The sequence below is a fragment of the Lepidothrix coronata genome, unplaced genomic scaffold (assembly GCF_001604755.1).
Source record: "Lepidothrix coronata isolate B3197 unplaced genomic scaffold, Lepidothrix_coronata-1.0 Scaffold0, whole genome shotgun sequence".
Taxonomy (NCBI): Eukaryota; Metazoa; Chordata; class Aves; order Passeriformes; family Pipridae; genus Lepidothrix; species Lepidothrix coronata.
In genome coordinates this window covers 9,056,074-9,082,849 of record NW_016690180.1, presented here as the reverse complement: position 1 = coordinate 9,082,849, position 26,776 = coordinate 9,056,074, and the positions used below count along the sequence as shown (strand labels likewise).

The 26,776-nt window shown below is 39.7% G+C and overlaps 1 protein-coding gene across 2 annotated transcripts in view; it reads right to left on the bottom strand.

The window, feature by feature from the left end:
* The window catches only part of KCTD8 (potassium channel tetramerization domain containing 8), a 97,778-nt gene extending 87,491 nt beyond the window's left edge, over positions 1 to 10,287 (bottom strand). For both annotated transcript variants that reach the window (XM_017805592.1, XM_017805601.1), the window contains exon 1: positions 9,384 to 10,287. In XM_017805592.1, the coding sequence (XP_017661081.1) occupies positions 9,384 to 10,227 (844 nt within the window). In that variant the 5' untranslated portion in view covers positions 10,228 to 10,287. The remainder of the gene's footprint in view (positions 1 to 9,383) is intronic.
* Between the last annotated feature and the right edge of the window lie 16,489 nt (positions 10,288 to 26,776).

The following is a 26,776-nucleotide window of genomic DNA, read 5'->3' as shown; positions in this document are numbered from 1 at the left end:
TTTATCTGCCTTCCAGCCCTTCTGTAGTTGATTTTCATATTATTTTGTATTCATGAGTTTCAATGAGAAAGAAAAAAGCTTAGATTAAGAACCAGAGTGTTAGAGAATATTTCTGTATACACAAAATGGACATTTGTCATTACTGTCATAGTTTTGCAGGTATGGTAGTTTTTATGGAAACAGATGGGGGTGTGGGGGAAACTTGTTTAATTAAACTGTTAGTAAGACACTATGAAAGTAAGACATTATGAAAGTAAATCATGAAATTATGCAATTCTGGGCCATTTTTCCTCCTATTATTGAATAAAAAGCTTCAAAGATCCCTGTGACATAAAATGTTCACCAATACAAAGCCTTCGGAATGATAGTACACTTGTAATAACTTTCATGGAATACACTGACAGAGTTGCAATCCTTACAAGAATCTCTATTAAGTTGCAGAAGATTGTTTACAACAAAATGTGACAAGAGTCCCCAAGCACCAACTCTTCTCCCTTCAGGAATATTTGTTAATACTGCTAAAGGGTGAAACCCAGCAAGGATTAAAGAGAAAAGATAAAAATGCATCTGAAGTTTATTGTTGTTTGCTTATATAGAAAATAAAATATATTAACTGATTTTGTTTCTGAATCATATCCTTCTTCCAACGCAAAGAGAACATCTCTGTACATATTAAATATAATACAACTGAACATATGCTAAGTGAAGACTTGGAATATTTAATTTCATTAATAAAAGTTAATGATGATGTTGACCTCTCCCCCCAGTTTCTCAGCCCACACCTTCTCACCCTGAAGAGATGTGCAGCATACCTACTTCAGTGCACCAGTTGCCATGTACAGTTGCACTTGTGATTGAATTTTGTCTCTGGATTGAGTTATTCACAGTATTTTTTAAACAAGTGTTGTAAAATCCCTTCAAAAGGAGGTACTATTATTTTTTATTCTATAAGCCACACTAGTTTTCCTTATTTCCTAAGTGCATGTTATTGGAACAGAAAACAGGTCAGGTACCGGGTGAGCAGTACAAAGCCAACCAGATATGCACAGAGCCCCGAGGACGTGGCAGCCACCCGGAGGCAGTGACAGTCCCCAGAGGCAGTGGCCCCTGTCTCTGCACCCCTTTTGCTCAGAGCCCCTGCCATAGGGTTCAGGCATACTAGGAGAAAAGAGAAAGGAAACAACTAAATTTTGACCCAACTACTCTCAACTGCAAGATATTGATGAAGGAATCATTGCAGCAGCTGTAATTGAGAGCAGTCTTGACACTGCTTATGGCCAGGCAGACCACATAGTGCAAAGAATAGGTAAACACGCTGTTCCATTCCTTTGAATCCTCTTTTGAGCAACTTTGAGAATGACAGTATCAAGTTTCAAGAAGAAATAATATTTGCAGAAAAGTTTTTAAAGCATTGTATTTATCTTGTTGCTAGAAACTTGAGACTCTCATTAACACCGTTGTGATTTTTACCAGTGTCTGATGAAGTCCCCAAAATATTTAGAGCTGTGATGATATAAATGAAGTTGCACCTTGCAGCAAGATGCCATCTTTAGTTTAAATACGCCTTCTGAAGCTAAACTCTCAATATGTAACAAACATGACAAGTTTAGCTACCAGAATCTGATAAAATGCAACCAAAGTGGAATGGCACTAGTTTCTAAAGTTGCCATAAAAAAATACAAATCATCACTGCTTAACTCCTGCCAGGATTATGTCTTCTAGAAACAGTTATGAAACCAAATAACCACTCCTGTAGTTTGCATTTCACTTCTACATGAAAGACTAGCTCAAGACTATTTGCTGCTTCAGACTCAGTGAAGATGCAGTTTTGAATGGAACTTGATTCTGAGTTTCACACACTGTTGGTCCTTACATATATGATTAATCCCATTTAGGTCAAAGAAAAAAAAAAGAAAAGGAATTAAATCACTGAATATTCCTGAATTTATATGAGGCAAAAGCTAAATGTGCAACGGCTGTTACTGGCTTAAAAAAAAAAACAAAAAATAATAAAACATTTAAATAAAAGTACTTAAACACTGCTGAGAATGACAATTTCATTTTAGACATAGTGCTTTTTTTCCTTTAACGCTTAGTCAATACATGAATTTTAAGTAAAGTATAAATGACCTCTTCTCAAAAAGAACATGCAGTTTTATCAAGCTGGAGCAAACAACATCCCCAGGAAATCCATCATGAAGCATTTGATTTGCTAAAGCCAAAATGAAATTTGCCTAGTAATTTTTTTTAAGCATTTTCCACTGGACTTCCTGTGGCTCTGTTTATAAAAGAGCTATGATTTGAGTGGCATTAGTACTCCACATGCTTTAAGAAACAAAGATCTTGTAAATGGAAATGAAATAAAATTGTTCTTGGATATAAAAATAACATCTGTTTGTTAGGTTAGGATTTTAGCTAGTATAGCATCTCCAGCTTTTTTCAACAATTATACCACGTCAAATAAACACAAGCCAAATAACCAATCTGTAGTGTGAAAAAGCCCTGGAGACATGACCTTGGTCAGCTTAACTCTGTAACAGACTTCTTACATGACTCTAGCACTAAAGTACTCCAAAACTGGAGACAGAAACTCGGAGGAAAAAATCTGAGAGAGAATCCAGAGCATGGCTGTGCTATTCACCTCTCCTGCAGCGCGTGACGCCCAGGACCTGCCTAGCTGCTGAGACAATGTAGGGCAATGCTAAGCTGGCTGCAATCTACACCAAACCCACCAGTCTCGAGCAGCCCAGAGGTGAGACGGATGCAACCACCTTACACACATTCCTTCTATGCCCACCTGGCTCACCAAAGATCTCACCCTTAAACTGGTAACACAACGGAACACAAGCGGTTACTTCTGGTCACTTTGTTCAGGTCATGCTGATATTCAGCTGGACAAGAAGAGGGTCTTTGGGCCACTTCTCTCCTCATACCCACAGAATATTACTTTTGACCTCTGATAGAGCTGCCTGAGCAGTTTTTCATTTCTGGAGACCTGTGTTTAAATGTGGAAATATGGCGGAAAGGGGATAATGTGACAATCAATGAAATCCCTCTTGGTGCAAAGCCTGGAGAATTTTAGTTTGCCACACAAATTCTCACCACGGTATAATAAATGTGGTATTTGCCGCAAAGGAGAAAACCAGCAGTGAAATACCAGCCATATCATACTGAGAAAGCAAACATATTGTAAAATGTATTTTATTAGCAGAAATGTTTTAATTTTAAATCATCTGCCTGGAACAATACTAAAAGGAAAGTTTTTGTATGCATAAATTCTGTGCTTGAACAGCAGATAACTAGAATGTCATGTTGACACTAAAGAAAAAATAAAATATGATTTGCTCATCCTACTGTGGAAAAGTAAACATTTCCCTGCAACTACTGTCATAAATCCTTGAAAATCTATTAAGTGATCTGACACCAAGAAGTGCTTTTCCTGCAAAATAGTACAGATCCAGCAAAGTCAGCTTCTCCAACACTGTCACTCCTTTTCTCAAGTAATCCACAAGAAGTACCAGTCTGGGATAATATCAAAACCAGTGTGTTTCCATTTCCCAACATCAGAAACAACAGCTGCAAGCATCAATTCTTGCTTACTTCTTATCTAGCATTGATCCTTGTATATACTACCAAGGATAGTTGATTTTCTTAGTTAATTTCTAATTTTACTTTTAAAATACCACACAATAGTTCCAATATTCAGCTCTAAATACTAAAAAGGCTCCACAGTACTTAAAAATATGATTTTATTGTAGTAGGACCACAAACTGAACATACTGAATAAAATGTGATCGCAAATCATTGTGTCCAGTTTTGCATATTTCGACTGAAGTGTAAGAAAAATCAAGAGGTTCCTGGCATAGCTTTTCACTGCAGCAGTGTCTTTATACCAGCTGTTGAATGCAGGCTGATTTCATTTTTTTACTAAAAAGCCATATTTGTTCAGAGTTCCTAATCTCACCTTTAAAATAATTCTGAAATAGTGTTTCTTGGTTGAAATGATGACTAAAATCAGAATACCAGTTACCAGTAGTCTAGATTATCACATTATGTCAATTGGTAGCATAAGATATTCTTATATTAGTAATTTATAACTGTACGCTTTGATTCATCCCTTGCGATTCAAGGACATATATTTTGGAAGAATGCCAAGATAGTCTATTATTTATTTATTTTTAAGATGTATTAGAGTAGAGCTGGAATCATAAGACAGAATATCCTGAAGTTTTATGTCAGTTTTCCAAAGTCACAGGGCTGCCTACAAAATTTCTCTTTTAAGGGCTTTGCTCAGTAGTCTTATCAGAAACAACATTCCTAGATCTTGACACTGTTAGAAAACTGAAGCTTTTCTACACTGTGCTTGTGATACTGATTTAATCCTTTCTGTCATCCTGTACCACCACAAATTTGTACTCTAATCTTTGAGGCTCTGGTTCAGGCTCAAAGTAAATTGTTCAACTTTATCTCAATGTGCCACGGAGAAGCAATACCCTTTTTTTACCTTTGCCTTGGTCTCTTTTCTCCCCAGCCTGGCACATCTTACATATATTTGTTCCATATTAAAAAAAAAAAAAAAAAAAAGCACATGTATACTCCACATAGTAAAAACTCCATCAAATAAGCAGTGATGGCTGGAGAGCAGCTTGGCATGGTCACAGAAATCACCCACAGGATGGCTCTTACACCACTCTGCCCTCAAAAGAGCAGTTCAGGGTTATCTGCTGACTCACTATCGCCTTGCTATCCCAGTGTGACCTTGAATTGGATTTGGCATTTACAGAGCAAACTCCTCAAAGTATTTTACATACATTTGTTCCCTATGTTTCAAGTATCACCTTCTGTTTTCTTCTCCTTTTTATTGCAATGACACAAACAATTTTGGTTGGGTTTTGTTGTTGATGTTTGGTGGGTTTTTGGGGGGGTTGGTAGCATAATTTTGTTTGAGTTTTGGGTTTTGTTTTTTTCAAAATACCACATTGTCTCCTAAAACTTCATTGCTTCCAACTGCTTATTCCCCACTGATTAAAGTCATTATCACTTGTTTATGACAATTTCCACAGCAACCAATATAATCTCAGAGTGCTGTGACTTCAAGTGGAAAATAAGCACCATAAATTCATGCAAAACAAGCAAAAACAAGAGACAAGGAAACAGAAACTCACATGTGAAATAGGAGTGTCAACATAGAAAGCATATCAAAGTTTTCAGGAAATAGTATTGCATTCTTCCTACAATAAAGATGTCAGTTCAGCACAGAAAGCTTCCAGCTGAGCACAATGCTCTCAACACCCATAAGTCAGATTGCATAGCAGATGCTAAATGTAAAATCCATTAAGACCAATTAGATTCCACAGAAGAAAAAATAGTAATAGCACGCACAGGCAATCTTGCACTACACAACAGTACCAAGAGATACAGTGAACCACAGAAAAACAAACAAAAAACCCCCCAAAAAAATCAAAAAAACCCCAACCAAACAATGTACGTTGCACCCTTTTTTCACAAAGAGGCAAGCTAACAGAAGGTACGTTACAGTGCCCACAGTCACATGAAGAAGCAAGGTCTCCTGCACCCAGTTAGAAGCAACTTCTCTGAAGGCCATCACCTATTGCACACCAACAGATAATTAATCCATTGTCCTCCACAGCAGTTTGAAACTAAGCAGCAAAAGAGTTTCAGCCTCTTTCCCAAACTGCATATGAATTTCATGTTACGTTAACCTGACCCAAGTCATCCCCATGTGTGATGAGGTGAGAGCATTAATAACATGGAAGCAGTCTATTGGGGGGTAAAAACAAACAAACAAACAAAAAAAGGAAAAAGTTGGTGGTACACTCTGATAGAGCCTTTTCACTACCATGTAAAAGTTTATTCCTTTTATTGACCATTAGGAGATGGGAATTGTAATGGACACACGGAACAGATACATGAGCACTTTTCAGAACTAAGCCACCAATACAAGATGCAGGGTAAATTCTGGCCATGTGCTTAACCGTGTAGATAAATGAAGATGTCATTGCAGGCATGATAGCTTGAACACCACTGGAGGCAAAGAATGTAACATTTTTTATAGGATTTATACATACTAAGAAGGAAAGTCTGTTTTTGTATTTGTCAGGACATGTTGCCAAAGGCTGAAGCATTATTTCCTGGTAAGCAATTTCAAACAACCTCTAGTTTTTCAATCAGAATTAGTCTGACTAATCCATCCCTAGATATTAAGCATTTCATAAATTAGTTAAATATATATGCAGTATCCCAGGTGAATTTGATCTGCTGGAATGTTTAAGAATATAAAATAATTTCCATTTTATTGGAAAAGTGATAGATGGTATTTCAACTCAAAAAACCTACCGAAGTTTGGGAGATAATAGAAACAGACCTGAAAACTGTTTCACAAACCACAAATTAAACCTCTGGCCTTCAAATATTCCTTAGTAGCTCTTGGTGAGAAACTTATTCACCTACTTTTGACCTGAGGAAACAGGCAGAATGTATACATCTTCATGTATGTTTCCAATCACTTTGCTATCTACCATAACTAGGAAGCAGAACGGTCCACAGCCCTCACGAGAAACGGTGAAAGAAAAGTTTACATGACTGCTATAGACTTACCAATCAACAACTAATACAGTTGCTGCTGGTTGCAGAAGCTCATGCTGTGAATAACAAATGCAAATGCAGGTACAGCTTTTTCCAGCGGGACATAAAACAAGGTTTCTTCTCCACTAGCACCAAATTAAGCCTCACGCACTGGCCAAAACTGGAATGGACTCCCTAAAGTCTTTTGTCTTGATATTTTTTTGTCTGTAAGACACAGTCCAGGGTTGTACATTCTCCCTGAGAGTTCTTGAAATCAGTAACTTCCCAACCAAAACTGCCTCCTTTCTGGAGTTCATGGGGACATTTGGTAAATAAAAAAACTGAAAAGCAGCTGCTCTTCTCCTTGTCTAGTAAGCCTTGTTTGTGAGCTAGGAAGGAACACGATCCTGGCTAGTGTTGTTAGAGACCCTACAGCCAGTAATCCTGACCCATCTTCCCACTCCTGTTGCAGAGCACCAAGGCTTCCAAGGTTTGCTCTCCCTTTGCTGGACTCTTGTGCATCAGTCGGGCAAGGCAAAAGCAAGCACCCAATCCATCTAGGGCATTTTATAATTATTATTATAATAAAGTATTTTTTAATCAAGCCTCCATCAATTGGGCATCTAGTCAGATTTAAAAAGAAAAAAAAAAATTCCTAAAGCATTTACTTCAGGGACCGTGTTTTGCATATTTCTCTACCCACTTCGGTGATTTTTCTTAAGTGTTGTTTCCATCTCGCTGTATCTCAGAAAAATCTATCTGATCACACAACAATGTACAAAGTTGTTATACAAAAAGGTTTCTAAATGCGTAACAAACAACAAAAATTAAAATACGATCGACATCTTTTCAGTCTACTTTTATCTCAGCCATTTTTTGCACTCAGAAGTAAAAAAAAAAAACCAACCAACCGCCAACCCACCCAAAACATTAAGCAAAGACAAATTTTCAGTTAACTGTATCAATTTAAATAATTAAATAACTGTTTTACTTTTCATAACATCAGAAGCTGGAGTACTAAAAACCAAAACAAAAATCATGATGTACAACATCCAATTCATCCCTGGCATTATTCCACATAAATCAGTGGTATTACACCAGGGATTAATTTGGAACAGTGATGTGAATTAGAGGACTGTATACAGCAACCTCATCATAACACAGACACACACAAAAAAAACTAAAACATTATGAGCATCACAAATGCACACAAATAATTATGCACCTACGAATCTATTTCTAAGCACATGGAACAGACTATTTCATAGTCTTGATAATAACAATAAGGAATTTCTACTATTTAAAAAATAATTATGTCCAATTTTCCCAGAAAAATGATTTAACAATATAAAATACTTGATAGTAAAATACTTAATAGAAGTCCAACCAGGAGAATGTGAAGCTCCTCTACAGCTCAGTTTTTACATATCTTACTGAAATATGACCAGATATAAGTTATGCAATGACTCTTCAAAAACTGTTTTAATACCATTTTGAAGACTAATCTGAGTAGTTCAGTCTGCTAAGCAAAGGGTGGTAACCACCTCTATAATATATAGCAATCCCAACAATGTAATTAGTTTCTCCTCCCAGTAGAAAACCATTCACAGTTCCCTCCTTTTTTAAGTACTGTGCCTAAGTCCAGTTTTGCAGACAAAACAAGTTGCTTATGTTTAGCTGCCCTGTTACTGAAGTTAGTTGAAGGCTGCATCTCCCACCTCACCACAGAGGCAGGCAGATGCTCTGCCAATTCGCCCCTCCTATGCTTAGGGAGCATGAGACCACACAGAGGCAGAAGAAAGAAGTGAATGCTCAACATCTCTCTCTTCCTCCGGCTCACTGGACTATCAAACACATCTGTAATGTTTAAGGCTGCCTCTCTCTTTCAAAGACAAATCTCTGCCAGGGGTTTGTGTTCTCCATCCAGCTGCGGTTTCATTACCCGAACCCGCTGCTCAGCCAGTGCCCTACATAGCACTACATACTTTGCCAGATTGAAACTCATTCGTTATCGCTCAGTTTTCCGATTTGCGAGTGACCCGAAACCTTCAAGGCTACCCGCAGCCAACTAGCGAAGTTGCTCAGGAGCTGTGTACTGGCTACGCAGTGGTTTGTTTTCTCTTTTCCATTTTTCTACCACCTTAGAGCCTGACTCTTTCTTGCTCCTCGGGAAGTTGGCTGTGCCCTCGCTGCTCCTTCCCTCCCGGGTACCGTGCCCAGGCGCAGTGCGCTCACTCGAAGAAAACGCAGCAATAAAATATTAAAACCCTTCCCTGCTCGGGGCTCCGCCGCTGAGATCTCTGCGCCGCCTGGCTGGCAGGGAGCACCGCAACTCACCGCGCCGGAGCAGAGCCGGAGCCGTGCCCGCACCGCACCCGCGCCCGACCAGCGGGGCAGGGACCCTCCGGGCGCCGCAGCCCCCCGATCCCGACCCTCCGCGACTTCCCCCGGGAGACCCCGACACGTAGGGGTCAGCTCTCCCCTCGGCACCAAAAGGTAGCAGCAGCCCCGGCTGCTTCACGGAGTGGGGGGAGCTACTTCCACGCCGCGCTCCGGACGGGGCATCAGGCAGCCCTGTCCCGCCCCCACAACGCACAAAATGGAACTTGAACTGTGGCAGTGACAGAAACGAGTGACAGGGGAAAGGGGGCAGCCCACGTTTCTCTCCAGCTTCATGTTGCTTTGGGACAGCAGGGGCTAGAGTATGGGGGTGCACCTGTACTTTTAACTTGACACCGTCATGCATCCCCTGGGGGTGGGGACGAGCAGGACGGCACGGGAGCGCGGGCAGCACTTACTGAAGAAGATGTACTCGGTGTAGCTGCTCCAGATCTTGTCGTCCCTGTACTGGTTGATGAAGGCGGCGGTGCCGGTGGAGTTGCAAGCCACCATGTGGAAGCCCGCCTCGGAGAGCCGGTCGAAAGCTTGCTCCAGGTAGGTGAATTTGAGGTAGAAGCGGGAGGTGTACTTCTCGGGGGGGCGGTCGGGATCGCGGCTCTCATTGAGGGTCTCTCCGAAGACCTCCTTGGCTAGGGCGATCCTACCGCACACCATGATGCGGGCGACGCGGCGGAACTTGGCGTCCGCCTGGTTGTCCCGCACCGTGGTGTAGGAGCCGCGGTAGCCCACGGTGAGGAAGCCCGAGCGCTTGTCCAGCGCCGCCCGCTGAAGCCGGTCGCTGCTGCCCTGCGAATTGCTATCCTCCAGGTCGCTCTGGCAGCCCTCGTCGTTGAGCGAGCTCTGCTTGGTGACCTTGGGCGACAGCAGCTTCACCAGGTCGCCCAGCTGGAAGTATTCGGCCTCCCGCAGGAGCCGCTCCTTCTCGGGGAAGTGCTCGGGCAGCGCCAGCTGCTTGTCCCGCAGGTAATCCAGCACGTACCTGAAGAGGAAGCCGTCGCGGTCGATGAAGAAGCGTGCCCGGCTGTCCCTGGGCAGCTGGCGGGCCGCCGCCGGGCCGCCCCGGCACGGGGAGAACATGGTGGCCAGCGTGCTGTCCGGGACGCTGAGCAGCGTGGAGTGCCTCGTCACGTACACCTGGCCTCCCACGTTCAGCTCCACCACCTCGGGGAACGGCGAGCCCGACGGCCCCGATACCATGTCGCTGATGGGCAGGATGCTGCCGCCCGCCTCCTTCAAAGCCATGGCTGCGAGCGGGCGGCCGCGAAGGAGGGTCTCCCTCCTAAAAAAGCCGGCCTCCCTCCACCCCTCCTTCCCCTCCCCTTTCCTCCCCTCCACCCACACCTCCCTTCCTCCTCCTCCTCCTCCTTCTCCTCTTTCTCCTCCTTCCCCCGCCGCCCGGCGCGCCCGGAAGCGCCTGGACGGAGCCGCTGCTCTGGCGCCCTCCGGCACGGCGGGCGGGCGGCACGACCCCTGGGCCGGGCTGGGCTGGGCTGGCCCGAGCTGACCCGAGCTGACCCGCCCCGAGCGCCCCCCTGCCCCTGCCCGCTCCGCCCGGCGGGGGCGCGGGGCCGCAGCCGCGCTGGGCTCGGGCCCGAGCGGCCGCCAGAGCCGGCTGCCACTTGGCAAAGCGCTCCCGCGCTGCCAGGCTCGGCCCAGGGAAGAGCGAAGCCCCTACCCCAGCTCCTCCCCTCGCCTCGGCTGGCTGGCTTCGCTTTGAAATTATTTAACACCCCTCCTCCCCCTTAAAAGTCTCCCAGTCTCTCCCAAATGCCTGTGCCTCTCCTACACTGTTGCACCGGTCAACACTTGCAGAGTGCTAGAATGATGGTCGTCCTTCCAAAAGTAGCATCCAACAGGATGCATATGACAGCAGTTTTCCCCATCTTGCGTCTGTCAGCATGCCTTTATTGTGAGTGAAGGAAGCATTTAATTGAGGGCACTAAAGAAACCAGTGTTAAGCTGTGCTGGTGGCACAAATCTAATGGGCCCTGGTGGGACACAAATGCTGTATTTGATGTCTTGAAGCTTTGCTGTAGCACGGCACACTGGGATCTTCATTTTCAGACATGCTCGCTAGCTTGACGATGGAATTGGGGTGATTCAGAGCAGAAAAAAAGTCAGCTGCCATTAGGATCCAGATAACAGACACTGATTTTGAACACATTAGTGTCTGGATTCTTGGCTGTGAAGCAACTAAATTTGTAGTAGTAGAGTTTTTTAATCTTATTTGTTTCTACCCAGAGCCACAGCTCACCTGCATCCAGATTTCTGATGCATGTACTTTCAGGCTGTACTGCTGGAATATATTGGAGCCCAGACTTGTGCCTATGTGTTGGGTAGGAGATGTACAATTGCTCTTGCCAGTAAAATCTGAGGCCTAATTCTGACTGTACTTCTCTGTCAGTGCTGCACCCAGTTATGCTGGGTGGTTCATGCATGGGAACACTTCAGCTTTGTTTTTTTTATAACCCTCTAAATGTTAAGGGTTCAACTGTTAATTGTGCCACACAGAGGCAGGAGCCCAACTTGTTCTTCATTTGAACAAGAGTCACTTCAGGCCTGGGGGTAAAAATTATCATTTTGCAGGCAGATACAGCTGCAGACTGTTACTTCCTCGCTATCGTGCTGTGATCAAGACAAATGGTCATCCAAAGCTTGGTCAGGCCTTTTTTACCACTAGTGTAGACTTCTCTGCTTTAAAGCAGTAACATACACATCCACAGCACTTCATCCAACCTGCCTTTCAAGGTGGGACAAATCTGTCCATGGTGCTACTTTCCTCCCTCCATTTGCTGTACACTAACACTAAATCTGTGTTGAGAGAGAACTCCTCTAGTTTTTACGTGGTTAGTGTTAAGGGAGGCACATCCACCACCCATTGGATCAGGAATGTGGCCAGACTGAGAAAAGACTCCCGGACAACTAGATGTGCTTCAAACATAAGAATTATGTGGGAGTAAAAGGGCTTGTCACAAAGAACAAATGTGCAGGAAGGATTTCTGCAGTGCACTTCCTTGACCACTTACTGAAACCAATTAATAGTTTTGAAAACGGAAATAACTGTAAGAAACTAAGTAAAATTCTCTCTTTCCTTTTTTATTTTGTGTGAAATGCAGAAAACTCAAAGGTCAGAAAAGTCGGAAAAAACATTCAAAGGTCAGAAAAACCATTGGAACTGCTAAGCAACAAGAAATCTGGGCATCATTGTTTATTGACCATTTTGTCATGTGTTTCTTTCTTTAAGTTCAAATCCTTAAGACACAAGAGAAGACGGTTTTCATTGTCTTGTTCATTTCTGTAGGAGATATTATTTCTCCTGAGGACGCAGTTGAAAGGTTTCTGCTGATTTCTAAGAGAACAGATTTCATACCCACCCTCTTCTGTGTAATATGGGGTAATAGTTTGCCCATGTGTAAGACAACTCATGCCAGAGTGTTGCATGGCTGTGACGCTGCAGCATCACACTGATGAGCAGCACTGAGCTGCTCCCATGCCCTATGTGGTGCCATTAGCAAGGGGACAATTGCATTTTTTTCTTCCCTTCAGAAGCCCATGGCCTTGGAAGAACTGTCTCTTTGGTGACTTGTGTTTGTAAGGATATGTAATCTAAGGATACATAGTTTGGCAAAACAGAATGAGATCATTAATCACATAGAATTGCCAGAGTTTGACAGGTTGCATAGAAGTCATGCATAAAATAAATATTAATGTATTACTCAGGAAAAGAAGTTTTTTCTGAGGATTATCAGGTAGAGAAGGGAGAATCAGTGCTACATTCTTCCTAGTGTCAACAGCAATTGCCTGAGGCACTTGAGAAATCCTTTTACCAAATGCTTGCAGACCCTTCTGTATTAAGCTTCTTTATGTTGCCTATTATTTGGTCAACTCATGGTTTCCTCTGTGAATAAGTATATACTAGGCCCAGTAATGTCTGTCTTTGAGTTGATGAAAATAGCCCATAAAAATTCTAAAGGTAATTTTTCTTGAGAATGGGCACAGAGAACATATTTGTGTTCTGTGTAGTAAGAAGCATCTACTTACAGGCTTACATTATGTGTAGCGCAGCAGCATCCTGGAGTGCTATTTGAGTGAAGTCTAAGGCTAGTACAATGAAAACAAGTAAATCTTTAGGTACATAACTAAATATCCTTAAGCTTCAGATATGTGGGGTTTCTCATGCTTAAAGCGGAGGGGAAAAAACATCCACAGGTGAAAATCTGTCTTGATCTGTTTCCTTATCTGTAGGAGTGTTTTGAGATAGGGCTGACGAATTCATGTTAGTAAGAATGTCTTTTGGAGGTTCCCTTAGGCAGGCACACAGTGCAAGCAGCAGGTGACAACAGCAACACCCCTTTTGGAAGCAGCCTGGAGGGACACAGGCAGGACAAGTTCCTCAGATAAAAAACTTCTTTTCACTGTAGTCTTTCCTACCCTGGAGTCAGTCAGTGTGCTGGTTTGACCAGGCTACGTGATAAATCTAGGCTTAAATGAGAGGATCATGCTGAGAGAGGGGAAAATGACAGAAAGGAAAGTCAAGAAGATCATCCAGACTACATCATGTAGATCAGCCAGGTCATTCTTATAAAAAATTCATTTAGGTAAAAGTACACATTTACTGCTGCTCAGACTGTCCAGTTCTGAAATGGAAATTAGGATATCAGGAATTAATACATTTACTTGACTTATTGCTCAGTCAGATTTTGAACTGATTTACCTAGCTAAAGGTAACTTTTTTACATTTAAAAAAATGTTTCAGTATTCTCTTGGGAAACCGTATTTGGTAAAATCTGGCAAATAGAACATTTAACATTTCTGAGAAGAAGAGAGGTGGAAGTGAGAGTTTTCTTCACAAGAGACTTTTTTTAAAGACACAATTCAGCATCATTAAAAAAAATCATTCAGTAATACAATCCAAGGTGATTGGATAACATGAAATGAAGGATACATAATGACTTTTCAAATTATAATTGTAAAAAAAACCTTATTTCTCTATGAAAATGAACAACCAAGTGGAGGATAATGTGTAGGAGAAGAACAAATACTGATATTAGGCACTTAATTGGAGCTTCTTAGAGAGAGAATTATAAAAAATTCTGTAATCCCAGCAAGTGAATTAACTTTTTTAATAAGGAGTAAATTATTCTGGTAGGCTCCCAGTGAAGCCAAGGGAACTTGGTCCTTTGTCCGAAGTTGCAGGATCAGGGAGGAAGAGTAGCTCATCATGCAGAAAAAGTTCCAGATGATTACTATGAGCAGGTCTACAATAATTACACAGATCACCTAGTAAGAATTTAAGATGATTATGTTGTCTTTCAAAAAGACATCAGCCCAAAAACTGACATTAAAACTGTCGATGAGAGTGTGAGAAACTGCCAGGAGAATCATCTTTCTAAGGCTGCTGTACTCTGACTCAGTAAGCCTAGAAGTCTTGGCTGCTTTCACAATTCCTTCTCTCTATTTGGTTGTCATTTCTGTCATTTACACAGTTATTAATATTTTCCTGTTAAAAATTCTTACATCTTACTTGTTCCTTTATATCTTATTCTTTGTTGGCAAGAAAGTATCATTCTAAAGAAATGGCTTTTCTAAAGACTCTGAGCTTGTCAATTTTCTAACAGTCAACACTTCAATATAAAGGTTATGTTTGTTCCTTATTGGCTCATTCCTCACATTTTCCTTCTGGCCCAAAAATTCATCCATTTGAAACCTTAGAGGTTTAAAATTATTCCAAAATTATTGGAATTCTGTCTTACAAGGATTTGTAATTATGTAATTAATTCTCAGAGTTAAACAGAAGCACTCATATGTGTAAAGTTAATGCTGCGGGAATTTGTACGTTCAGGACCTAAACAGCATTATATACATTTACATCAGTATTATAGATTATTTAGTTGCACTACTGGGACTGAAATCAGAAGAAATTGGACTGCATGCTTGATTCTGGGAATGTAGAAACTTTCTTCTTTAAAGTCCATTGTAATTCATAGCTCTAATTTAAGTTGCATTTGAAACATAGCAAGTAGTTATTAAGGTCTCAAAAATTATGCGTTTTCAGGAAAAAAGGGTTTGGTGAGAAGTTTTGTCAGTCAGGTTAATCAAGAAAGAATTTAGCAACTCTTACTTCCCAAAGACTGGAAGTTTCAGTCACTAATAGTTAATTTATCCCTTTTCTGACAGTATTTACTAAGGTTACCACTGTGAAGTCAGCTCCATCATACTGTGGCTTAAATGATTTGTTTGAATTATTCATGACAACAGCTGCTTTAGCTTTACCTGACAAGTTCTTTGGGTCCAGAGTCAGTCACTTAAGAAAGTTAAAATAAAGCCTGTGTTTTCATACTGTAGCAGTTTGGAGTATTCCCTAGGCTATGCTACAGTACCAAAGCAAAACCAAAAGAAAGAACAACCCCAGGAATTATAAACCAGTGTTGCTTCATTACAATATTTCAATTGTATTCTTTTATCCAAACAAACATAAGAATAATTTGATTTTTTATGTCACTGAATTTGTTCCTTGAAGAATGTACAATTTCTTTTTCATCATTAAGTTTAGCACTCAGAATTAGCATTCTGAAAGTACTTAGTTCATAGTTCCTTTTCAGGGCAGAAATGTATCTTCTATGTAAATTTTCACTAACCTAAATTTAAATTCTAACTCTGATGTATCAAACTCTACATTTAACATATTCTGCCTATAAACACCCCCATAGCAAGAGTCTGTTAGCTTGCTGTTAATTAGGCCTAATAGCCTGAACAGTTATGCAAGTGTATCCCAAGTATGACAATGACATTTTTCTCACTTTTCTCAGTGTAGGCTGTAGTTAGCATTTGAATGTACTATTTTTTCCTTCTTCATTCATTTATCTTTTCTAAAAAACATCTTCTAAATGTTGATCAATGTGAAGTCATTTCCATAGAAGTACTGCTTATTGATGTTCTGCTCAGCTGCTCATTTCTTTCTCACTCTCAAGCAACAATTTCCCAGAGTCTGCTAAAACGAACAGCTTGATGGAACAAACATATATATCTGCTATCATGTGATTTCCTTATAGTTTACTATAAGGAAAATACTATAAGGCTATATTTCATTAATACCAGGTTCCTGAATATTGAAGCATATAATATGTTCATTTTCATACAGCAACACTTTTTATGCAATTACGCACCTTTTCTATCATCAGAACACTGAATCTCATATTCTCTTGCTACCACTTCTTTATGAACCTAAGTTGAACGAACTACAGAAACCTCAGGTACTGATAGGACACAGGTGTAGCGGTACACACTTGTGCTGGAGCAGCTACAGTCTGACTGTAACTGTTTTGTCAATAAAGATTTTGATTTTCATGTATTTTTGATAGAGTCTACACAGTCAGCTCCCTTTGGCTTCAGCTTGTGTTTGTGGTGTTCAGGAGTTCTGATAAGTAGGCACTTAGTGTCTGCATGGATATGCACAGGCTAGCACATAGAAATTAATGCAGCAGTGTTTATTTTGGGAGCTCCCTACAGTAGTGCAAATTAGGACTCCTCTAAAACCAGTATAGATTTTCCCTGTTTGCTCTAGGTTATCTAATATTGGAATAGATAATCACAACAATCTTTTCCTTCTTCATTATGGGGGAAAATTTCAAAGAAAATATAATAAACAGTGCTTTTCCAGCTTAAGATTATGCTTAAGTTTTTAAATGCACAAAACCAAGAAATGTCATTATTCTAGTAATATTCTAACTTGCCATATTGTATGTCAGAGTTTCTGTTGACTAAGTGAAAAAGGAAGAAGAAATGTCAGGCATGGCTCTGATTCTGCAAAACACTTAGGATCAGATCTATAATAGAATATTCAAGAACCTATCCTGATTCACAAAAGTTAGTATGAGTGAAGTGCCTAAACAGGAGGTGCCATTTTGGCACTGGAGAAAAAATATTTTTGCAATCTTTGAAGAGCCCCATTGCTTATGATGAGAGTACTGATTAATATGAAGGTGTTCACATGCAATGCAGGATCAAAAATTATACTATGTCTTTACTTCTGTGTCAGTTATACTGCTGTTTCTTTAGTATAAAACAACATTCATATAAAGTGTAAAATAATAATTCATAATGCCTTAGAGCTTACTCTCTACTCATGTCATTCTGCATGAGACAAAATATCATAGTGAAATATGAATATTTGTTTGTAATTTCCATATTTTTTTCTTCTTTTTTTGTGTACTTCTTATTTTCTTCCTGATGTTCCATTGTAGAACCAAATCAGAATACAAAGATATAATTTCTTTGCCATGCAAGGGGCTGCATTCACAAAAGAAAGTTGCAGAGGCTGTTATAATGATAAATTAATGATAGCTAAAAGAAAAGGTATGAAAGTGGCAAGGCTCCAAAGAATAACACAGTAAATTAACACATGAGAATGAGAAATTCAGTAGTACTAATAACAATGTGCATTTGATTTTGCAGCCAAACAAATTATTATCACTATCAAAATAATATTAATAAAAACCATAAAGGAAAAATAATGAAGTAAAATTCATAGTGGTGGCCGCCCAAAAGGATTTAGAGATGTCTGCCTCCCACACTTTAGAAGACAATAAAAAAAGCCATGAAAATAGACAAAAAACAGACACATGAACACAACACAGTTAAAAATGTATTTTAGTTGAAATGCTGCACCATATTATTTTTTCTTAATGCCATCTTGGTAGTTTGTAACTGTTCTATGTTGCAAATGACAGATTTTTTTTTTTTTTTTGCTAAGGAACAAACTTATTTACAGGCATATATTTAAATATATATTTTCTTTTTGACTAAGTATGGGACACAAAATGCTGTTAATTACCTGTACATAACTTCTTCACTGTTACAAGGTTTTTTATCAAAATAGACAGTCTTATTATATATATTTAAGATATATCTCTATCTTAAAAGGAAAGAAGGCAAAACTACAGAAGCTTGGCATATTTAATCTCACAAAATGAAAGCTGAGAGGAGTACAATTATACATGACTACAGTATGAAATCCTGAATGGCCATGCTGGCCCAAAGTCAAATAGGTTTAAACTGATCACAAATACATTTATGCTGGAGACAGGAAGATGGTCAGTTTCAGAAGGGGGGTTTATTACCCATCATATTTTATTGCTACAGTCAAAAGGACAAAAAATAAAATAAAACGTGAACCAAACAGCCTCAAAAAAGCAACCTTAGTTTGTTTAAAGATGTTTCTAGGAAGTAATGAAATAATATATTTTATCTGCTAGCCTTTTCTCACATTCCTTGTGTCTACATTTGAACTAGTGCACCATGTGTGGACACAGAACTGTCATAGCCGAATTTCTGGTCACTGGCACTGGTTCTCCTGCGGGATTTCCACCTCCCTGGGCAAACGGGAAGGTTTCTAGGGGGTGTCAGGGCTAAGAACTGTCAGGGCTGGGACAGTGAATGGGAGCCATGACTGTAATGATCCTGATACAGAGGAGCCCAAGATCCTGTAGGGGATTAAGAAGGTGAGTAGCCCTGGACCTCACAACAGAAGGCTGTGACTTGCTCAGAGAAGAGGTAGGTGGGAGGCAGTTCTTGTGGGAGCCATGCCCACAGGAAAAAGAAGCTCAAAAGGTCTAGCAGGCCTTTAAAGATAATTTTCCTAAAACACAAGAAAAATCCATGTTGATGCTCAAGAAAAAAAAAAAAAACAAACCAGATTTACCAAGGAGGCAGGCATGGCTAAATAGGGTGGAACAATACAAAATTGATGTACACAGGTAGTGGGAGTTAGGACAGATTATGAAAGAGGATATAGAAACATTGCTGAAGTGTGCAGTGATGTGATTGAAAAACCAAAGCTAAATCAGGGATAGCAAGGGATATCAAAAGCAAAAAGGGCTTCTGCTACGTAAGTAGTAAATCAGGCAAGGAAAGTATATACCTGCTTGCCAAACACATTGAGTCATGCAGTAACTGCAAATGCAGGCAAAGCAGAGGTACTTGGTACCTCTTTCATCTCGGTCTTCACTGACACTGTTCCCAGGCATTTTAGTCCAGAAGGAGGGATCAAGGAGCAGAGAAATTCCAGTATTGTAGGACATTCAGCTCAAGGGTCTCCTGAGAAATCTGTCGTAGAAGTCCACTGAACCTGAGGGGATTTCTCTGAGGGTGTTGAGTGAGCTGATGTCAGGCTGCTCTCTGACAGCTTTGAAAGGTTGTGGAGCTTGGGGGAGTAACAAAAGACTATAGAGCACCAAGTGCTGCACCACATCTTTCAAAAGGCAAGACAACGATCTGCAGAACTCCAGGGCAGTTTTCCTTGCTTCTGCCCCTAGGGAAAGCATGATCTAAGTACTCTTGGTAGCCATTTCTGGCCACATGAGAAGTGAGCATGACTGTACTGTAGTTACTTGAGTCTTCCTTTTTTAAAAATGGGGTTATGTTTCCCCTTTTCCACTCACTGGGGACATCACCAGACTGCCATCGCTTCTCAAATATGACAGATAGTGACTTAGCCACTTCTTCTGCTAGTTCCCTTAATCCCATGGATTTGTGTACCTTCAGGTTCCTTAGATGCTTTCAAACCCTATGTTCTGCAGTGGGTGATTCATCATTCTCCCAGACCATGCCCTTGCCTTATGTGACTCAGGCAGTGTGGCTGGAGTACTTGCTGGTAAAGACTGAGGGGAAAAAAGTGGTTGCATACTGTCAGCCTTCTCCATATCCTGTGTAATCAGGTCTCCTATTTTTTTCTGGAGGGTGCCCACATTTCCTCTAGTGTTTCTTTTATCACTGAAATTCTTCTCTCTGGGGATGGTGAGGCGCTGGAACAGGTTGCCCAGAGAAGTTGTGGATGTGAAATAAGAATCTTTCCTTATGAGCAACAGTCCTAAGAATGAGACTACTTCATCCCTTTTTACTTTGGAGAGGAGAACTTGGAGAAGGATAAAAAATGTTGTAATACCAGCATAAATGAGACAGCAAATTCATTGTTGTGAGGAGATGTTTGGGTTTTCCTTCCAACTGGTCCACTCCACGCTATGAGAAAATGCAGAGAGGAACATTCTTCTTGTTTTCCCATGCAGGTGTTCATATAGGCATTGATTTGCTTGTTACTTGAGTGAAGAACAGTGGTGACCTGATCATTCCTAAGTCTACAGTGTCATTCAGGGTTGAATTTGAATTGGTTTGAGAGAATAAACTAGTTACAAAAATATGCTGTATTTCGCCTTCTCCCGAAACAACAGCTCGAGTGTGAAATGACTGAGTAAATGAAAAGGCATATGGAAAGGTCAAGAGAGCTGTTGGAGTAATGGGAGATTTTTCTTAACCTAGTCATGGATTTGAGAGACTCAAGTGGAAGAAATGAAGCTGGTAGTATACATATGGAGATAAAACATAACCTCTATTTTCTACATCATAAGTTTCAAAATACTTTTAGCACAAAAACTGCTGAGAATGACAAATCCCACAAATATGGAGAAGGAAGCATGGAGGATGTCAAGCATAAAGATAAGATTAAAAGAAAAAATTGATGTAAAACAGAGATGTGTCCTATTAAACATCAAACCAACGTGTTTCAGGAACTAATGATTAAAATCCAATGTGTTGAGGTACAAGGGAATACAGAGATTTCAATTACCAAACACACTAAAGTGCTTCAAGCAGGTAATAAAGGTAATATAAATACCAGCACTAGTAAAGCATTAACACAGAATTAAGAATATGGCCAACTAATTTTGGCTTTGACTAATAAATGTTGTTTTAACATTGCTTCCAGTTTTATGAAGTGCACTTTATATTATAAATCATGAAACATTACGGGTGTTGCTCATTCTTCTGTCTTCTGGGAATTGGAAATTGAGGGATCATATTTCCAAAACCCATAAAATATTAAAATCTTCAAATTACTTTTTAAAAAATATTTTATTTATTTATTTTCTGTGTATGTTGCAAATGCATCTTAAAACTGTCATTGACAGCCTGTGTTCTGTCAGCTCCTGGGGTCACCAAAAGGGTGAGTTCCATCTGAATATGAGGAAAAACTTTGTTTTGACAGAACACTGAAAAAGGTTGCATAGAGAGGTTGGGGAATCTCCTTCTCTGGAGATATTCAAAACCCACCTGGACGTGAGCCTGTGTAACCTGCTGTGAGTGAACCTGTTATAGTGCGGGGCTTGGACTAGATGATCTCCAGAAGCCCTTTCCAACCCCAACCATTCTATTTTCTGTGATTCTGTGACTAAGGTAAGCAAAATTACTTCTGTGAGGTTGAAGTTTATTACATAGTAGGACATAACCCCTTACAGGTGATGCTAATCAAAAAAAGTTGAAACCACCACCTTAGCTGAATATAACATCTATCTTCCTCACTACAGTTGCCTAATTTTATATGAGAGGTTTTTATAATGAAAAATTATCAAGTAAGGCCTCCAGTTTTGCTGTGGGAGGTTTGCACCACTTGGGTAACTCGAGTTACTGTAGCATCAACTGTGGCAACTCTATGAGGGAGAATCTATTGTACAATTCTTCACTGCTCCCATCTGTACTTGCAAGAATGTGGTACGCAGTTCTTCAAAGGTAGCATAATTTAGAGTAGTTCAAAGGCTGTTTAAAATGTGCAGTTGCCTACATGAACCTAAAACTAACTTTAGTTCTTATGTGTTTTAGTGTTGTGCAACAAATTACTGCTGTTTGCAGTAGCTGAATTGGCGAAGGAAGCAGAATAAAGCTTCAGTACAATTTTATGGATTATTTTTTCAGATTGTGACCTACATGAATACTTACATGCTTTTCTTGGTTTAATTTCCATCTGCCAAGCTGATGACAGATTTTGCTGGCACATACAAGAGCACTGTCACCTTTCCAAAGTGATGTTTTTAAGATGTATGATACAAAAAGAGAATTTTGCGAAGGCACAATATGACAATGGAGCGTATTCTAACTATTTAACTCACAGAGTCTGCACTGCATGTAAAACAGAGGAGAATTTGGCCCATGGGACCATGCTTATCTCTGGGAGAAAACACACGCCTTCATCAGTAATGTTAAACAAGCAATGAGTGGGGCCAAATTTTGCATGTGTGGAAGGAGTATGTTCTCAGCCAGTTTATTCATCTTTTAGGCATTCTGTTGTAACATATAATTAGATTTCTACTACATAGCTAATCATAGAGGCTGGTTTTATATCAGGTAGAGAGGCTGGCTGCCATCCAAGCTTTTTTACTGCATTAAAAGTAAATGTGTTGATAGTGTTAAATTTATATTCATAATATCTGTGGTTGAGAGTGTTTTACCTAGGAGATCATACCACTACGTTTTAACAATCATGTCCAAAGGGTCAACACCTTTAAACATTTCTATTTGAAAAGAGGTAGAAAAAAATACCTTTTGTCTTCTTGAAAGCTTCCCAGTTTAGTTTTCTTATGGTTATTTTTAGTGTTATCTCTATTAGTTCAGTGATGATAATGGGCTCAGGACATATATCAGAACAGACACTGGCCAGAGGAGCTTAATGGTGAGGAGAGGTAATAAATTATGTGTTAGACCAAATGTATTCCTAATACAGCAGTGCACCAAATACATTTTCATGTTGATGGGTAATAATACTCCCTAAAGAGCTGATTGAGACTACCTGATCATCGGGAGGCATATTTCTAGGGAAGAAAGTGATTGCTTTCAATATAATGGAAATCTTGGCAGAAGGCACATTTGTGTTCCACTGATCTGTAAGAATAACCATGTAGAAACAGAAAAGGAGAATGCAGCAAATTAGGTCAACAGAACAGAGATTTGTATCTTAGAAACTTAAAAAGTAAAGAAATTGAGTGAAAACCTAGCTTCCCTGAAATCAACCACAGAACTCTCATTTACCCTGATACAATTTTGCCTGACAAATCAGAGTTTATCTCAACTAGAACTCTGATTTAAAAAAAAAAATCTAAGTAGACAAATTCATTGTTATTATAATGCAGAACAATAATCTAAAGTCTTTAACCCTGATATGAAATAGCTTGTTTTCCCATCCTCAGCCTTTTCTAGACCAACGCTGGCTTGAGGGAATTTGTTACACTTGGATGAAATATGTGAGACAAAAAGCTCAATGAATCATGCAAAAAAGCAGTGAAAGTGCTAGGAGGTGCAGAGGGAAAGATTGCCTGTTAGAGAATTAAATAGAAGGGAGGGTGGAAAGGAATCATTTTTTGAACACGTAAACATATCACCTGAAACAAAAACCTCCAGTTCTACAAAAATATACACTAGAGACCTAAACTAATTTTAAATGCTGCTTTTTTCATGACATTTTTTAATAGAGGTTTATGTTTGATCTATACCTATTAATAATGAAATCCTCTCATGTTAAGAAGATGTACTGGACCTTTGTACTCCTTAAATCTCACTTAAAAATTCCAAATTAGGTGTGAGACAATAAAACGCTGTGCATTTTTGTGAATAATGCCATAGAATAAATTTTCCAGTTTTTTTAATGAGATCAAAATAGAAGTAATTTTTTTCTTCAAATGAGCAGAGAAATGCTTTCTCCATGGGTCAAAAATATCCCATAATTTTATTATCACCTGCATGCTTTAGGCAAATATTTCATTTCATATTCAGTTGCTATACTGCATTGGTTCATAATACAGAGAGCTGTCTGAGTTAGGTTACATTTATATTCAAATGACACGCTATGATTCATTTTTTAAAAGATCCTTTGATAAAACTAAATAGCCTGATTAAACATATATCATTATGGTACATTATGTCAACTAAACCTTTATGAGGCAACATTGAAACTGCCTTTAATGTTTATCTTCAGTGATGTCCAGAAAAGAGACTGAAGCCAAGCATAGTCCCGCCAAGAATGGAAATTTGAGGAGTTGTCCTCGTTTATAATAAACACACTCAGCTGGGTGCAGAGCTGCTAACTAAGGAGCCAAAGCTCTAGCTTCCTGTTACCTGGGAGAGTCTAACTACAAAACCAAACTAGACTGGCTTTCAAAACTACAAATATAGGGTCAGGATTAATTTAGGCACAGTCCGGAATACTCTCAGTTTAGAAGAACATCGTGTCACTAAGCAGTGGAGATATTATATACAGATCCAAAGGGCTATTAAATGAAAATAAAGTACTGTGCTTCCAGGGGTATTTACCTTCAAAATCCTAACTGACCCCATTGCCTGATCTCCTTTTACAATACCATTTGGGAAAAAACAAACAAACAAACAAAAACCAAAAACACCCCAAACAAAACAAAACAAAACAAAACAAAACAAACAACAACAACAACAAAACCAAACCAAACCAAAAAAACCCACACAAAACCACAACAGGAGGAAAAGCATACCAAGCCAATCCCAGGCTCTTCTAAAAAGTGGAAATTTAACACATAAACAGAAAAATTTCCCTTTTAAGTCCAACTTATTTAGCAGATCTCATTAAATGAAGATCTAGAAAAACAGATAGAAAAATACTATATATGGGTCCATCTTCCTTGTTATCAAAACTAATGTTATGATGAACTAGGAAGCAAAACTGTCTTCACTGTATTTAGATATTGATATTGCACCACAATTTCTTGCATTTGAAATATTTTAAGACAATACAGGAAAGAGATTTTAAAAAAGTAAAATCTGAATTTAATTAGTGTCTAGTGAGTTGCCAACAGTCATGGCCCAGTCGTTCCCATAAGAAGGTCCCTACTCCAGAAGTCTGCAAAAGGTTTCTTTTGCTTTGTGTGCATCATAAGATTTTGCCATGGGGCTTAATATCTGGCAATTAAATTTTTATTTTAGATTAAATTTGTCTTCCAAGTTTGCTGATTAAATCCCTTCTTTTTATCTTTCATTTTTCTGTCCATTTCTTCCTATCTTTTTTTTCCAATTTTTTCCAGTTTAGGATACTGTTTTCCATAAATACTTAAAAATGAAAAGTTTGATTATTGTTGTACTGCACAAAAGAGAGTGGGCAAACCAATTAAAATCCAAACATGGCACTCAAAGATAATAATATGAACTGAATATATTTTGCCCAAAAAGTAGATCCTGCATGCATTCCCAGCATACGGGTAAAGTAAATTTCAATTTTTCAATCCGGTTCAAATATCAAGTTCATCAATCAAATGATTACTGAATGGTATGAGATGGTAAGCAACAGGAGGATGTATGAAATAATGCAGAAGATCCTTTCTGCATTTTCTCTGGTTCCTGCCTTTCCTGTTCTCTCATTCTGCACCTTTGTTTGCTGTCACTCCCCTGTCCCCCCTGACTATCTTCTCTGCTTCTTTTAAGTTTCAGGGACCTCACACTTTTCTATGGAAGTGTCAGGAGATGGTCTTTAGAAGCAACAGGTGAAAATGCTGTTTTTCTTGCTTAAAAAATTGGATTAATTAGTGTAAGAGGGGCAAATCCTTCCTCTGTCCCCCCACCTCCTTTTGCACCTGCATTAGCAGGAGGAACCAAGAAAGGACAGTTGTCCCAGAAGAAAATAATAAGTTTCTCTTTTCCTAGCACAAACTGATGTTTCATGACATATGCGCAAGAAGTCTGAGAAGCCAAAAACCTTCACAGATACCTTTTTTAATAGTCTTCCTTGGGGATTTCTTTGCCTAGTATTTCACCAAACCTCCCTAAGATCCTGCTTCCTGCTTTATGGTGAACTTGCCACCGGCTGCCACAAGAGAGGAGCCCCAAAGAAAAGATACAAGGACTCCCTGAAACAACATCTCAGCCTTGGCCATATTGATCATCATAACTGGTCTACTCTGGCCTCCAATTGGGAGGCCTGGAGACACACCATCTGTAACGCTGCTGATGCTTTTGAGAAAGCACACAGGATCACCTTGAGGAGAAAAGACAATGCAGAAAGAATCGTGCCTTGCAGAATTTACCACCTAAGGAGTCTCTCTGCTGTGCCTTTTGCAACCAGACATGCCTGTCTCGTAGTGGCCTTCTTAGCCACCAATGCGCTTGCAACAAACGTGGGTAGAGCCCTTCCCAAATCTTCATTCACGAAGCCTAGCCATGATTTCACCAAACAGTGAGGCGTGCAAAATTTCATGGAGAGTGGGGAGTTTTCTCCTTTCTTTATCCCTTGAAGCATTTTGATCAGTTCTGAGTTCTTTGACTTGAACGGTCAGACAGTTCACCAGTATGAGACAGAAGTCTTGTAGGAATTCATCGAGTGCCATTGCCCACACTGTCAAACTTTCACATGACATGCTGTAATGTGCTTTTTGTGCACTCTTTTGAGCATCTGCAGAAGAACATCATGTTCAAACTAAGGCAATGTTTGCATGCCAGAGCTCTGTTTAAATGAGATTCATATACCCTTAATAACTAAAATCACATCCAAAGCATAGCTTGATCCACTCTGATTGTTGGTATAGGGATTTATAGTCACTATGGTTTTGAAAAATGGACAGCACTAAAATAGTATGTCTAAAGAGCTTACATTCTTTTCCTTTATGTTATATCATAAGGTCATGGCAGACAACAGCAGAAGTTCAGGCATCTGTCTTTCAGACAATTTAAAACCTTCACTACAACTGTCACTTTCCAATCACAGTTTCATTTCCGTTGCAAACCAGAGTCGAAGTCCAGGTATGTTTTTTTTTTAATTTGTGCAACTAGCATTAGAGGATACAATTCTTCATTGCAGTCTGCTCCCCGGTATGTTTTTCCTTTATTACAGTTACAAAGAAAATAATTTTCTCAAACATTGTATTAACTTCAGTTTTGCCTCCTATTCTTTCAGACACCCCCAGTGCATCCTGACATGTGTTCACACAGCTGCCTCCACTGCTTGTCATGGGAC